At 52.5% G+C, this 14,734-nt stretch overlaps 2 protein-coding genes across 2 annotated transcripts; both read right to left on the reverse strand.

Annotated features, from left to right (window-relative positions):
• Window positions 1-1,059: 1,059 nt before the first annotated feature.
• Window positions 1,060-7,412, reverse strand: LOC307238080 (leukocyte cell-derived chemotaxin 1-like). Its single transcript, XM_080010930.1, has 7 exons — window positions 7,251-7,412; window positions 6,959-7,099; window positions 6,073-6,213; window positions 5,303-5,416; window positions 3,700-3,853; window positions 2,695-2,804; window positions 1,060-1,877 (listed from the first exon to the last, which is right to left on the reverse strand). Exons 1-7 carry the CDS (start codon window positions 7,314-7,316, stop codon window positions 1,653-1,655), a joined length of 951 nt encoding a protein of 316 aa, XP_079867056.1. The 5' UTR covers window positions 7,317-7,412; the 3' UTR covers window positions 1,060-1,652.
• Window positions 7,413-8,911: 1,499 nt separating this feature from the next.
• On the reverse strand, window positions 8,912-12,191 carry LOC307237703 (protocadherin-8-like; the record flags this gene model as incomplete). Its single annotated transcript, XM_080010466.1, has 3 exons — window positions 8,912-9,276; window positions 9,404-9,629; window positions 9,756-12,191. The coding sequence occupies 3 exons, from the start codon at window positions 12,189-12,191 to the stop codon at window positions 8,912-8,914; spliced, it is 3,027 nt and encodes a 1,008-aa protein (XP_079866592.1).
• Window positions 12,192-14,734: the final 2,543 nt, after the last annotated feature.

Consider the following 14,734-nt stretch of genomic DNA (forward strand, 5'->3'; position numbering starts at 1 on the left):
GGCAGCGCTCTTAAGACGGGCGAGCGCCGGTCGGATCCCGGCGTTGCTGATCCCGGTCCGATCCGCACGGGCGTCGGCGCTCTGTCGGGCGAGAGGAAGTCGTGCCCCGGCCCCGGGTCCGGATGGTTAATTTACAGTATGAAATCGAGAGAAGCCCGTCACATATGCACCGCGGCTACAGCTGCGAGGGGGCGTCCCGGAGAATGGCGCGGAGGGGGCATTAATATGGATGGGCCCCGAGAACCACATCCAGCCTGGCACACAAAGTGTTAAATTCATTGCACATCGTTTCATCTCTCGTGACGATCAAACGCCCGTTCGTGACTCCGGATGGATCCCTAACCGCCTGTGTACTGCTTCTAACACACACACACACACACGCACACACTCCTCCGCTCCCCATCTTGACGCGCACCGCCCCCATCCTTACCCCCTACCCCAGCCCGCAGCGGCTCTGCGACATCAAAAGGAACTAAGCGCTTTGCATCGTGGGTAAGATCTGGGAGCGTGACGGCTGCAGAGTCTTTAGTCTCATTAAAGAGTTCTAGAGCTGCAACTCTCACATTAAAGAGATCTGGAACGTTCCCTCCGCTCGTCCCCCCTCGGATCAGCCACAAGACGTGGCATGTGCAATTTCTCAGAATTATCCAAAAATGTGTGATTGGAAAATGGGGGGAGTTTTTATTTTTTTTTTTCATTTATTTTCTTTTTTTTTTTTGGTTTTCTTTTGTTGTTTTTTTTTTGTTTTTTTTTGCAGGGAGTCGGGTCAAATTAAGCCGATAAACGAAAGAGTTGTAATTTTCCTTTTGAAAAACTTTATTCGTTGACATTGCACTTCCAAAGTTGTTCTTTAATGCAGTAGAAAATTAAAAGAGACATTCGGGAGAACTTGTTTTTTGTTTTTTCTTCAAATGCGCTACGTAGAAGGGGAACAGAAACAACGGTAAGAGTTTGAACAACCGGGCTCGGAATATTTCTCAAGCGCATGATAAAGGCTAAACACACACACACGCTCACTCGCCAGACAATCGGAGCCATCTGACTGCTTCGCGGCTGGAGTACTCGGCACATTCATTTATTTACATCCCGACAAAAGTAGAATGAATGACAGGAAAGAAGAAAGAACCAATAATCCACTTTATAAATACAAGTTCACATAGGCCGCTCCTTTCCACTGCGGTTGGGAGTGGATACAAATTTGAATACTAGATATCAATGCACTTGCTCATAAATGATTCATTACATGTAAATACCTGTGGATGGCGGCGGGGCGGGGGGCAGGATGGCTCCCATCAAAAGTTTATTGTGTATTTCGGAGGACCATCAATCATTTCATTTTGTTCACGTGTATTAAAAAGCCGTACAGTGTGCAGGCACAGTGTGTCTTACAGAAAACCCTTTCCAAATGACGCGCGTGTGTCCTAGACTCGATGCCGCGAACCCTAACACCGTCGTGTCTGGAACCAGCGCCATCGCGGGTGCTCTCCCACACCACCGCCGCCGCCTGTCACGTTATGGACAAACCGAGCGGGTGCGCCTCAATCTCCCCCAACCGCCTTCCACACAAACCCTTTTACAACACCTTCCCTTGCAATACCACCACCCGCCCACCAGCTATCGCCCCCGCCCACCCCCCCGGGTCTCCAGGGTGTTTACAGGATGCCCATGATGCGTGCCACCCACCAGCGGCAGGGCATGATGACCCTGCAGGCCACCCTGCAGCCGCGGTAGTGGTAGGGCCAGGGCTGGTAGCCGCCCAGGGGCTCGCAGATCCTCTCGCACTGGGTGTGCCTGCGGGTGCATTCGATGCAGCAAACGCCCGTGTGGTCCAGCATGGGGTCGAAGGTCATGGTCCCCTCCTCGCCCTCCAGACCCCTCTAGGAGCAGAGACGGGGGGGGAGACATTGGTCAGCGGTCATAACAACGTGTTTGTTTGTGTTGTTTTGTTTTGTGTTTGTCTCCCTGATGCTGCTAGCCTTTAAGTTATGCATTGTGATGCTTTGGAGCTTTAGCAGCAGAGACTGCCTGTTTCAAACCAATTAAAAATGGATTTCCGACAGGCACGATGGGGAGGAGGGGATGTTGTCAGATGTGGGTTTTTGTTGTCAAATATTTTCTTTTTCAAGGCGTACGCCTTTTACAGTTCCCTATCTCCCCCACCCCCCCGATCAACCGCCGCACGCACTTCCGCGTCTGTCAGGAATGTGTTGCGGGGGTTGGACGACGCTTCATTCTCACAGGGTCTGAGGAAGACGCGGCTGGGATTAAAAAAAAAACTGGGGCCCAACATAAGGGATGGGGGTGGTGTGTGTGTGTGTGTGTTTACGGTGAGGGCGCGGCGGACGTTGAGGGGGCTGGGCTTGAGTAGAATTATTCACACAGCCTAAATGTCTTAAAGGGGGGAGCTTTAGAGGGTACCGTTGCAAAGGCCCGCCGGCGCAAACAAAACACAGCAATGCACACACACTATGAATTGCAACGACGGGTGCGGCCCTTCGCTGTGACCCCCCCCCCCAGCATCTGCTGCTTGCGCAGCTGAGGAGCTCAGTCTGAAGCCCCCTCAGGTGGATCACAACTCAATGCCGTGGGAGTGGTAGGTGGTGCAGATAAGTGATGTGATATAGTATAAGTGTGTGTGTGTGTGTGTGTGTGTGTGTGTGTGTGTGTGTGTGTGAGAACCGGACCGCTGCCCACCTGATAGGGGTTCTCTGGGTTAGGCTCCGGCTCGACATCCTCCTCCTCCTCAGCCCCCGGGGCCTGTCGCCGCTGCTTGCGGGCGGCGGCCCTCCTCTTCCTCTGTCCGCCTGCACACATCAAAGCGTCGGTATCTGGACTGCAGCTCGGATTAACGGGACCGGCGCCGGATGCCCGCGTGTGGCGAACGGGGGCTTTTATTTTTTATTTTTTTTCTCAAGTAGATTAAAGAACCATTTGAGCTGTCTATTTTGGCGAGAAAGCCAACGTACTCGCTGCTGTACAGTGATATTAAGCCTGAAAATGGTGTTAAAACTTTTTTTAAGTCCATAACCAACAATCTATTAACGGCTTTAACAGATAAGAAAAGAAAAACTGAATCTTCAACATTCAGAAGTGGGTATTCTGCATTTATGTTTTTGGGAAGTATATGACATTCAACCCAAGCATCCACGTGTCTTGCGTCACAGTGCAAGCTTTTTCCTCAGTAGCATTTTTTTTAAATGATGTACCGTGTACTAGGAAAGTACTGAGTATTAGTATCAGACCAGTGCTGGGTCTGAGTCTGTCCTCGGACATCACATGATGCTTTTGCATTCAGTTCCCAGTCAAAGCAATACCATGAATGAAACTCAATCAATTATTGAAATATGTGTTTTTTACTAATATGGCACCCTGAAAAATGCAGTATTAAGTCATATAATCAGCAAATCCCCAAAAGGGAGTAATTTGTCATTTGGTCAACAGAAATGGTCGTGATGCATCGCTAATGCATTCATTTCTGGTGTTTTCACACTAAGCTTCCTTCAGGGCATATAATTGCCGGAATACACCATTAATCGTCCACCCTACCGATTCGTCATCAATATTGATGATGGTCAATGCTAATTTGTTCTCAGACCAAAGTATAACTCTCGCCCCTGATGACTTCTACGATGCAAATCGATTTAAAAAAAAATTGCATCAATAAGGAGAACCAGACAAGCTGGCTGTCCGTGTGCCTACCAGAGGTGTAGGTGGGGCGGAGCCAGAAGATGGGCAGCTCCCCGCACAGATCCTTGATCTTGTTGCTGAGGAAGGCGGAGTCTGTGAGGGGCGTGTCGGACGCCACCCAGATCAGGGAGTCCTCCTCAAATTTGGCTGGCATCACCTCGTCCTCCTTCGGAAGAAACCAATAGTGATGGAGAGGAGGAGGAGGAGAGACTCATGGGACACAGCAAACATGTTCCAGGGGGGCAAGAGTGATGTATATAATATATATATTATTATATTCTATTATATTTACAGAGATAACCGTAAAACTAGGATCAAAACACTTATTATTGCACATTCTGAATTGGTGCTGATGTCTTGTAAATAAAATGTACCAAATTCAACTATTAATCATGCTGCTGTGGCCCTCCTGGAACATCTTAAGGACCCCTGGCGTGTACCCGGACCTCGCCTTGAGATCCACTGCTCTAATCAACATCGTTGCGTTGGGGGGAAAAAATGGAATCCTATTGTGAAAAAAAAAAACAAGCGAGGCCGTTCGGTCCTTGGAAAGCAGGTAACGCTCTGCTCCGCTCTGTTCGTCGAGCTCCGTGCGCAATGTCAAGTCTCATTAAAATCTCAGGGATGGAGATGTGGGATGGCCTAAAAAAAAAAAAAGAAACATTTCTGGGGTTGTGACGGAAGGGGAAAAAAAAAAAGACTAATGAGGTATCCAGCGGAGAGCCTCTGCAAACACGCGCACTCTGTGTCAACAGCCTGCAGGTATAATAAGGGGGGTATTTCTGTGGGAATGCTCTTGCTCCGAGGCACTTGTACCCGCGGCCAGAGGAGCGCCAGCCAGACAGATGTTTGGCCAGCGTTATCTTTTAACCTCCCGGAAACAACGCCGCTGTTTCTCAGTTTAAATGATTTGCTGGAGGGACAAATAACAGCCAGAGTCCTCTTGCACTGCAGGCCTGATAAGGGTTTATCTGACCCACTCACTGTGTGTGTGTGTGTGTGTGTGTGTGTGTGTGTGTGTTGATGTGTGTGTGTGCGTGTGTGCGTGTGCGCGCCCTCTCTTATCTAACCCATATTTGCCATCTCTCTGAATTATAGCAGATGACCTGCCTGCAGCCACTGCTATAACTACATCTTTTATCTATAGATACACACACACACACACACACACACACACACACACACACACACACACACACACACACACACACACACGTGCGCAGACAGAGGAGGCGCGGGTGCACAAAGGTGAAATAAATGATCATTTATGAGGCAAAGAGATGTGCAGTCCTGCGTGACAGTGAAGGATGTGTCCCTGCGTGTGCATTTCTGTGTGATGTAAATTTGTGTGCATGTCAGGTTTATGCAAAGCTTAGTGGTTTTAATTATGCGCTGTCCTCGATTCAACGAAAATAGGAAGCGATGTGTATGTGTGTGTGTGTGTGTGTGTGTGTCTGTGTGTGTGTGTGTGTGTGTGTTTGGGGGGTAGGGGGGTGTAATGTCATATGTCAAATACTGTGTATGTATATTAATATATATATATATATATATATATATATATATATATATATATATAAACACATGTCCTCTATATATGTTTAAATCACAAACGCACCAAGTCCAGGGTCATGGATTCCTTGCTCAGAGTCTCCACGTCAGGGAGGTGAGCTTTGACCTGGGTCTTGATGTAGCATTTCTCTCCTCCCGAAAAGCGGATCCCGGTGATTCCCTGGATGGGATGGGTTTGAAGAGAGAGAGAGAGGAAACACATGCGCAGGGTGGAGGAAAAAAACAAAAAACGATGATTTGAAACAGATTCAACAACATGAGCGAGCAGCTGCTGCTCCGGCTCCTGGGATTCGTGCGGTTGTCAACATCTGACTTATGAGTCACGTCAAAGCTGCATTAACAAAAACTCTTACAATTAGAATAACGACAAAACGTTATTTTGTTTAAAAGACATGACATTTAAAAGACATGACGTATTTGACTTTTAGGAAACACCTTAGATTGGGCATCACAGCTCTACTGGAACCGCAGTATTTGATGGTGACAAGATAAGTCGTGGTTTATTCGGCTTTATTTCAGAGTCTGAAAGTATCTTGTGCTGTTTGCAGAGTGGTGCAGGGCCTGGCTTCAACCCAAGAAGAATTCTCGAATCCCGACTATTTTACACGTGTGGCTTCCTCATCGCAGCCTCCATCTTGCGCTGATGAGCGGGGGCCCAGCGTGCCGATAAGCACTACAGCCCTTTAGTGCTGAGGACTTTAATCCTTATTGACGACGGCAACCCCGCCCGCCCCACCCCGCCCCGCCCCGCCCCGCCCCGCCGGGTCTGAGCTTTCCCCCCCCCGGCCGACGACTTCCACGTCGCCTCGGACTCACAATCTGGAAGTCGTGCACCTCCACTGCCTCGTCGATGCCGCTGCCCGTGCGGAACCGCTCCACGTTGTTGGCCGGGTCGATCTCCATGGAGCCCTCCTCCACCTTGCCGTTGATGCTCATGCTGTAGTGGACGTTGTACACCTGACACACACACACACACACACACACACACACACACACACACAGTGTTAGAGATTGGCATGCATATAATGTCACCCTGATACCCAATCCCTATTATTTGATTCTTTCTCTCTGTCTCCCCCTCTTGACCGCCCACCCTCTCTCTCTCTCTCTCTCTCTCTCTCCCCCTCCACCCTCTCCCTCTCCCTCTCTCTCTCTCTCTCTCTCTCTCTCTCTCCCTCTTCCCGTCCTGGCCTCCCTGTTCTCAAACCCCAAACAGACCAACTGACAACACAGTCCTGGCCGTGGGTGACAGTGGACCATCTGTGGGTAAACTTTTCTAATCGTACCTATATAACCTCAGCCATATTACCCCCCCCCCCCCCCCCCAAAAAAAAACAAAAAGAGGAAAGCCCAAACCAGCGGCAGTCCTGCTTCCCCCTGCTCCACTCCTCTCGGCCCCGGGGCCTCCAGGGGACCGTGGAGCCCTCTCTCCGCCCTGCAGGGATATAACCCCACAAGGCGGACAAGGCTCCCATTCACCAAGCTGCACCGAGCAGCTTGCTGGGAGACGGTGTGTTTGCTTTACATTTTACTATTTGTTGAAGCCCACTAGTCAATCAATTTGAGAAATAGGTGGTCCGCTGTGCTCAAACACACACATATCCACACACACAGACACACACACAAACACACAGAGACACAAATACATTTAGTAAAAACTATTTCAAAATAAATAAATAAATAATCACTGCTTTGCACTCACGCGTCTCTCCGTGTTGTTCCAGACGTAAAAAGCTCCGATGGCCCCAAACAGCAGCAGGATGGCCCCCGCCACCAGCACCGCCACCCCGGCCTTCAGGAGCCGCCCGGCGCCCGCGGGCTTCACCGGCACGGAGGAGTACGCCTGCAACGGCAACCCCAACCCCCACCCCCAAAAACAATGTACGGGTACCTCCATAAGACGTTTTCATTTGAAGTTTGATTTCAAACTTTCCTGTTGGGTGACGGCCCGATGGTGAGTTTTCAGACGTGTTTTTTTTTTTTGTTTTACTTACCGGTGGCATGAAGTGCTGCATGTCCTCTGGCCCCGCCGAGGCGATGGGTACTTTCTCTGAGCTCATGGTGCCGCTGGAACTGAACACCTGAGATGGAGGAACCGAAATAACCCAAAACAGCTATAAGCCTGTCTCCCTCCTTCTCTCTATGCCTCCACCCCCTCTCCCTCTCTCTCCCGCTCTCGCTCTCTCTTTCCCGTCTCTTTTTTGGCCCCTTTTTTCTCTCTCTCTACCCCCCTCTATTTCTACGCCCCCCCCCTCTCTCTCTCTGCCCCCCAGGCCCCCACTCCCCCCCCCCCCCCCTCTCTCTCTCAGTGACACTCACTTTAATGAAGAGGAAGGGCCGACTGGTCAAAACATATTTGGAGGTATCTCCAAGACAAAAGTCACAATCGACTCTCTCCTTCCTGGTATTCATTTGACATCATAGGGGTTGTAATTTTTCCCCGAGGCCGTAAGACTTCATTTGCGCCTCAGTTCGCTCGCGTGGATTTCGATTCTTTCATCATCGTCATAAGAAAAAAAAAAAAAAGTCAATTAACAAATGACAGTGGGTGTACGGTTTGTGTTTCATTTATTCTAATGGCGCTTGCATGCACACTGTACACGGGCTGTAGGTAAAGTATCACATTTGGAGAGATCAGGTTCCATTTTACAGATTTAAAGAACAAATCTCTCACATCTTTTCAGAGTGTTTGGGAACGGAACAGCATCCCCCAAACAGCCCCAAACTGGCTCTTTCTTTCGGTTTTGTCGGTCACTAGCAAATAAACTATCGGCATGGCCTCAGATATGAAAAAAGATGGGAATTAGGACATTGTGGGTCTTGAGCGGGGGTTTTGGGTCGACAAAAATGCTTTTAAATGATTCATTCTTGCAGAAACATCCGCAAAAATGAGAAAACTCTAAACCACGGGTCAGAGCTGACCTTCCCAATAGAGGCTGCAAGGACAGACGCTCACTGTTGCAGCAGCAGCGACACCTGTTGGCTGTAGTGAGAACTGTCCTTCACATCGTGACGCTCAGCCGGGTTCACAAACGTCTCAGACCAGACAGATTTTTCATCAACAGTATTTGAAAGTTTATTTGCCTATAGAATATTATTTTTATTGTTATTATTATTATTATTATAAAAGCTGTACAATTATATCATTGCATTCAAATAATTACACACACCTTTATCAACTTGATACACCGCAGGGGTCAGTGGCTTCAAACTGAATATAGTTCCCAAAGCCATTTTAAATAGTAAGCATGCCTTAAGATGCATAATTACAATTCATATTTACATATATTTCATTTTTGATTCTTACCATTATAAAAAATAAATTCTCTATTTACAAAAACTTGCATATTATACAATCTATGTCCAGCAAAGTCCTTGAAGTAACGTAGACTATGAATGTGGCTTTTACATTTAAAACATTAAAAAAATGTAAATTACACAAATATTAAGGATAGAAACTCATATATACACAATTTGCACAGAAACAAATACCTGTATATGATTCTTTACATTTGATTCTCATTGTCAATAGTTCATAAATAATATTTTCAACACAGTTTTTTTCAAGATTGCATGTATGTGTGATTATATATGTGCATATACATATATATATATATATATATATATATAGTGTCTGAGTGAGTGTGGGTATGCATTAGACTTCATTGTTAGGGCAGTGCGTCGGGGTCGGCATGAAGACAGGGATGGAGGTGTCACTGATCTCCTGCACCCGTACGGGTCTGGGTGGAGTCACCAGAACATAGTCATACTCTCTGTGCAGCACCTTCTCGTACACACTCTGCAGGCCCACCGTCTTGGGGATCTGGGCCTGGTAGTAGTTGTCCCTGCGATGGGGGTCCCGGGGCAGGGACGCTGTCTTTGGCAGGCTGCTGAAGGAGGACAAAGTCGGGGTGGGGGGGATGCCAGGCGAGGCCGCGGCGTTGGCACGGACCGCCGACGGACTCCAGCAGCGATCGGAGTGACCCAGGACCTTGCACTCGCTGGTGCACGCCCACAGACCTGAGGGGGAGGGAGGCAGGGGGAGAGAAAAAACACAGTCAGTTGTCTTCAAAGTCACCATGAAAGTCAGACGCCAACACCGTGGCCATCCATCATGTCCCTTTTTTCATGGCAGTCTTGTCCTTACCGTTTTGGCCGCCCATGGGTGGGACTGCCGCAGCATCCTTCTTTAAGCCAGTGTCTCCGCTGACATCACTATCGCTGTCATTGAAGTCACTGTCTCCCTTGCCACTGTCTTTGCCACTGAAGGCCGGGTCCCTGGCTGAGATGGTGGTGTAGGAGTTCCCCTTCCAAATGGTGATGGGTCTTACCGCCTCCTTGCTGTTCCCATAGCCTGGCAGGGTGGAGTAACCCTGGGAGGTGGAAAAAAAGATGGACAGATCACAGGTTAATATCACTATGAGAACACTGGGTTTCTTCGTGTTCTGGAGTGCATTCCCACCACCCATTAAGCACGGGTCACTTCGATTAAAACTCACCTCATGTTTATTCCCTCGAGGCTTGTTGTCGGAGTCGTACACGCAGGGCACTTCACTGCCGTCCTCAGAGGCCGAGCACACGTCACTGCCCCCGGGGTGAGCTGAGGCGAACCCACCCGGCTGACTGGTGTACGAGTGACCGTCAAAGCCGCCCCCGCCCGCCGCCCCGTGGATCGGCAGCAGCGGGTTCTCGGCGTGGTTCCTGCTCCGCTCCAGCGTGCCCTTCTCCCCGTACGAGTCGCTGTCCTCTCCGCTCTTGTCCTGCCGCCGCCGGTTGCAGGTGGTCGCGATGAGGATGATGGCCAGCAGCAGGAGCGTGCAGCTCCCCGCGAGGACGACGATGATCACCACGGACAGGTCCCACTGCGCGTGCGCCTCGTCGCCGCCGCCGTCCGCCCGGTACACGGCGCGGTCGCTCGGCGGGGCGCCCGCGACAACGAGGAAGTGCAGCGTGGCCGTGGAGGTGAGCGCGGGCCTCCCGTTGTCGCTCACCGTGACGGTCACGCTCAGCGTCTCGTCCACGTCGTGGCTCAGCACCTGGTTCAGGTAGATCTCCCCGGTGGCTCTGTTCACGGAGAACACGGACGGCTCCCCGGTGGCCAGGCCGTAGGACAGCTCGGCGTTCACGCCCTCGTCCGCGTCCCGCGCCTCCACGTGGGTGATGACGTAGCCGGTCGGCGCGTCCCGGGGCAGCAGAACTTCGGCGGAGCCGTTGTTGAGGGCCGGCTGGGTGATCGCCGGGGAGTTGTCGTTTTGGTCCACGATCCTCACGTAGAGGTTCGCGCTGCCGGAGAGCGGCGGGGAGCCGCAGTCGCTGGCCGTGACGCGGAGCTCCATCTGCTTCATCACCTCGTAGTTGAAGCTGCGCAGCGCGTAAAGGGAGCCGCTCGCAGGGTCCAGGGACACGAAGGTGGAGATGGGGGAGCCCATGAAGTAGGTGTCGGCCAGTTTGTAGCTGACCTTCCCGTTCTGCCCCAGGTCCGTGTCCCTGGCCACCACGGTGGTGATGTACGCGCCCGGCGCATTGTTCTCCACCACGGCCACCTCGTACACGGGCTTGCTGAAGGCGGGCGCGTTGTCGTTCTCGTCCGTCAGACGGATGGTGTACTGGGTGATGGTCCTGAACGGCGGGGAGCCCAGATCCTCCGCCACGACGGTCAAGTTGTACTCGGGGATCTTCTCTCTGTCCAGTGGGCTGGTGCTCACGATCATGAAGCTGTCCTCGTACGCCTGCTGCAGCCGGAAGTGGTCGTGTCCGTACAGCGTGCAGTGCACCTGGCCGTTCGCTCCGGAGTCCCTGTCCGAGGTGCTGACCAGCGCCACGAAGCTCTCCCGGGCCGCCGCCTCGGTGATGTACGCGATGCCCGCCGTGATGGAGGTCATCGGGGTGATGGAGATCTCCGGCGCGTTGTCGTTCACGTCCTGCACCTGCACGACGATCTTGCAGATGGCCGGGCTCGGGTTCGGACCCAGGTCCGTGGCCTGCACGTCGAACTCGTACGTGTTCTTGCTCTCGAAGTCGATCGGACTCTCGAGGGTCAGGCGCCCGGTCTTGCGGTCCACTCTGAAAAGTTGCCGGATCTCGGCGGGCACCTGGTGGCCGAACCCGTACACCACCTCCCCGTTCAGACCCTCATCCGGGTCCTCCGCGTTCAGATCCAGTAGGAGGAAGCCCACGGGCGCGTCCTCGGGCAGGTCCACGGAGAAGCTGTTCCGGTCGAACACCGGGCTGTTGTCGTTGTAGTCTTTCACCTTGATGTTGATGCGCGTCGTCCCGGTTCGGGAAGGGTTGCCGCCGTCCATAGCAACCAGCTCCAGTGCGTAGGACGCCTGGGTCTCCCGGTCCAGCTCCTTCATGAGCACCAACTCCGCATATTTAACCCCGTCGGCTCTGCTGAGCACGTCGATGGTGAAGTGGCTGTTCACGGAGATTTGGTAGCTCTGGATGTAGTTCGCCCCCACGTCGTCGTCCACGGCAAAGTCCAGCGGGATCCGCGTCCCCACCGCCGTGTTCTCGGAGATCTCCAGACTCGACTCTTTCCGGGGGAACTCGGGGGAGTTGTCGTTGATGTCCTTGACCTCCACCTCGACGTGGATGAGTTTGAACTGCTCCTTGGAGAAGCTGACCACGTCGAAGGCGATGAGGCAGTGCAGGGTGTGTTTGCAGATCCTCTCCCGGTCGATCCGCTCCCCGACGATCAGCTGCCCGTCGCTCTCCCGCAGGCGGATGAAGGACGAGTTGAACTGCTTCATCATTCGGAAATTGGTCCTGGAGCCCGGCGGAGGGGCGGCGGAGGACGTGTCCTTGGCCAAGTTCCCGATCACCGTCCCCGGAGCGTCCTCTTCAAAAGTCTGATATTTGGCCGTCTTTGCAGCCAGGCTGGCGATGGACACGCACAGCAGCAGCACCAGCGCGGTCCGGCCCGGTCCTCCCATCCTGACGCCCCTGCCTCAAAACAATTAGGGGGGAAACTGTCCACTGTGGAGGGGGAAGAAAAACAACAACAACAACAAAAAAAAGAGAACTAACTTTCAGTGAAAAGTTGGGGGGGAAAAAAACCCAACTTCAATTCGTCCCGTTGGTGATCAACTCTCCTCGCCTCGTTGCTTCACCCTACATTTGATATTCCCTGAGTTCACACAGTGCGCACTCCACTCCACTCCACGCCGCGCGCGCTCCGCTCCGCTCTCCGCCCGCAAGTCGCGCGAGGGCTGCAGTGGCGGGGGGCTATATAGGCGCGCGGGATGCAAATGAGCCGCCCTCCGACCAATCAGCTGCCGGGACGCGGGGACGGGCGGCTTCTGGAAAGACCTCTAAGCCTGTTTAGAGATTCCTGGACTGTGCGCGGAGACTTGGCACCAGGAAACGTGCACGGGCATAACCCCCTCCCGCCTCCCCTCCCCCGCGGCTTGATTTAATACGGCGACACTTTCCACCGCGTGTTTGTTCTTCCGCGGGCCGTTAAACGAGTCGGCCGCGGCGCCGCAGGGGGTGGGGAGGGGGCCGCGGGGATGCGCAGTGTCCCCGAGCCAAAGGACAAAGCGCTCCGGCGGGAGGAGGCTGCGTCCGCGTTCGCGGTGGAACACGGTGCCGCCGCCGCCGCCGCCGCCGCGCACGCTTCGTGCGTCGTGGAATTAACGCCGTTTGTTGTTCATATTTCCATAACGGGCATGATGGCGTGATGTGTCCCGTCCGCTCCGCCGCGCGCCCTTCAGCCAGGCCTTTACATCCCATAGAGCGAGAGGGATGCGGGGTTTGAAAATAAATCATAAGTGATGGTAAAGTTCTAAGCGGTAAGGGGCGGTTGGGTTTTAATCCCGCCCCCAGTAGAATGAACTGGTGGCAAGAGCACCATTCAATTCCTCCTTTTATTTCCACTCATACTTTCCATAAATATCTCGAGATATCTCCCGTTCATCCCCCCGGTGTGTTGTAATCCACTAATTGTTGGCCCGTCGGATCATATTTGACTGAATGGAAATGACCGCGGGCCTATCCGCTCCATCTCCAGCCACTCGAACAGCGATTTTGGAACTGAGCTCAGATCGGCTCACGAGACGTCGTGTGAGCGGGAGAGTGGATTTATTATTATTCTTTTTTTTTTTTTTTACGTTTTTAATTAAAGCTGCTGGTTTAACATGCGTGTCAGCTCCCATGCCCGGCCTCCCTGCAACAGAGTGGCGCAGGTGAAGACTGCATGGAGACGGCGCGTTCACACACACACACACACACACACACACACACACACACACACACACACACACACACACACACACACACACACACACACACACACACACACACACCCGTTACAAATGGGATTTGGGGGTTTGGGGGGGGGTTTATCAAGATTTCAAAAGTGAGATTATATCAAAGGCGTATGAAGCCCTCGTTAGTGGTGCCACGGTATAATGGCGTGGCAGGGTCTCCCTTTGCAGCCGTCCGCGGCTGTATTGTGCCTCTGAGCCGGCCTACGGGGACCCTCACCCCCGCTGCTCCCCGGCAGCCCCTCCGCCTAAACTGCGGCATAATGAGCCGGAGCCACATGCGGCCTTTGTCCCCGCCGCCCGGACCTGCCCCCGTCCCGGCCACGGCTCCTTTCATTGGAGCAGAGATGGGAGATGAATTGCCCCGGACATGAGAGTACCTCTTATTAAAATACATTTAGAAAAACGGCCTGGGCCCCGTCACGGCTCTTCAAGAGATTATCTCATTCTTTCCTAAGGGGCCCCCCTCCATCACCCCCCTACCCCCCCCCCCCTTTCTATTTCTCTCTGTCGAACTCTCTCTCTGTCTCACACACACACAGAGAGAGAGAGACCCATTCAGCTTTCTAAGGACAACACTTGCCATCGGAGGGAACCTAATATCACTTGGCATGTGCTATAAAGAACCCATCTGCCACAGAGTCAAAACGCAGCCACCTGACCGCTGCTGTGCACCCACGCGAGTGGAACCTTGTGTTCCATCCGACGGCTCTTCATTAACTTTACGGGTTTATAATTATTATTATTTTTTTAAAGCGCGTTTGTTGTGAATCCAGTGGTCGCGGCGGGTGGGAGTTTATTCTGCTGCGTGAGAACCGCCGAGTTTTATCCTCATTTCTTCATTTGAATTGGTTTCTCTGGCTCCGAATGGCATCCAGCATTCTCACGCGGAGAGGAGGAGGGAGAGGGAGAGAGAGAGAGGAGAGGAGAGAGAGGGGAGAGGGGGGAAGAGAGAGAGGGAGAGAGCGAGGGAGGGGAGAGGGAGGGAGGGAGAGGGGGAGACAGAGAGAGAGAGAGGGAGGGAGGCGGGAGACAGAGAGCGCCAGAGGGAGGGGGGGAGTAAAAGAGAGACAGAGAGAGAGGGGGAGATATATAGAAAGAGAGAGAGAGACAGAGAGGAGAGGGGCAGACAGAGAGAGAGAGAGGGAGAAATAGAAAGATAGAGCGAGAGAGAGGGGGGGCAGAGAGAGAGAGGGGCAGACAGAGAGAGA

The sequence above is a fragment of the Zeus faber genome (assembly GCF_960531495.2).
Source record: "Zeus faber genome assembly, chromosome: 12".
NCBI classification, from domain to species: Eukaryota; Metazoa; Chordata; class Actinopteri; order Zeiformes; family Zeidae; genus Zeus; species Zeus faber.

Bases quoted from the DNA above. Each gene is read 5' to 3' on its own strand.
- LOC307238080 (XM_080010930.1), bottom strand. From the start codon at position 7,316: ATGAGCTCAGAGAAAGTACCCATCGCCTCGGCGGGGCCAGAGGACATG. The intron at 5,417-6,072 runs GTGAGTCCGAGG...CATCCCATCCAG, and splicing joins AGGTGCACGACTTCCAGATT to GGAATCACCGGGATCCGCTT. The intron at 2,805-3,699 runs GTAGGCACACGG...TGATGTGTGCAG, and splicing joins CCGCCCCACCTACACCTCTG to GCGGACAGAGGAAGAGGAGG.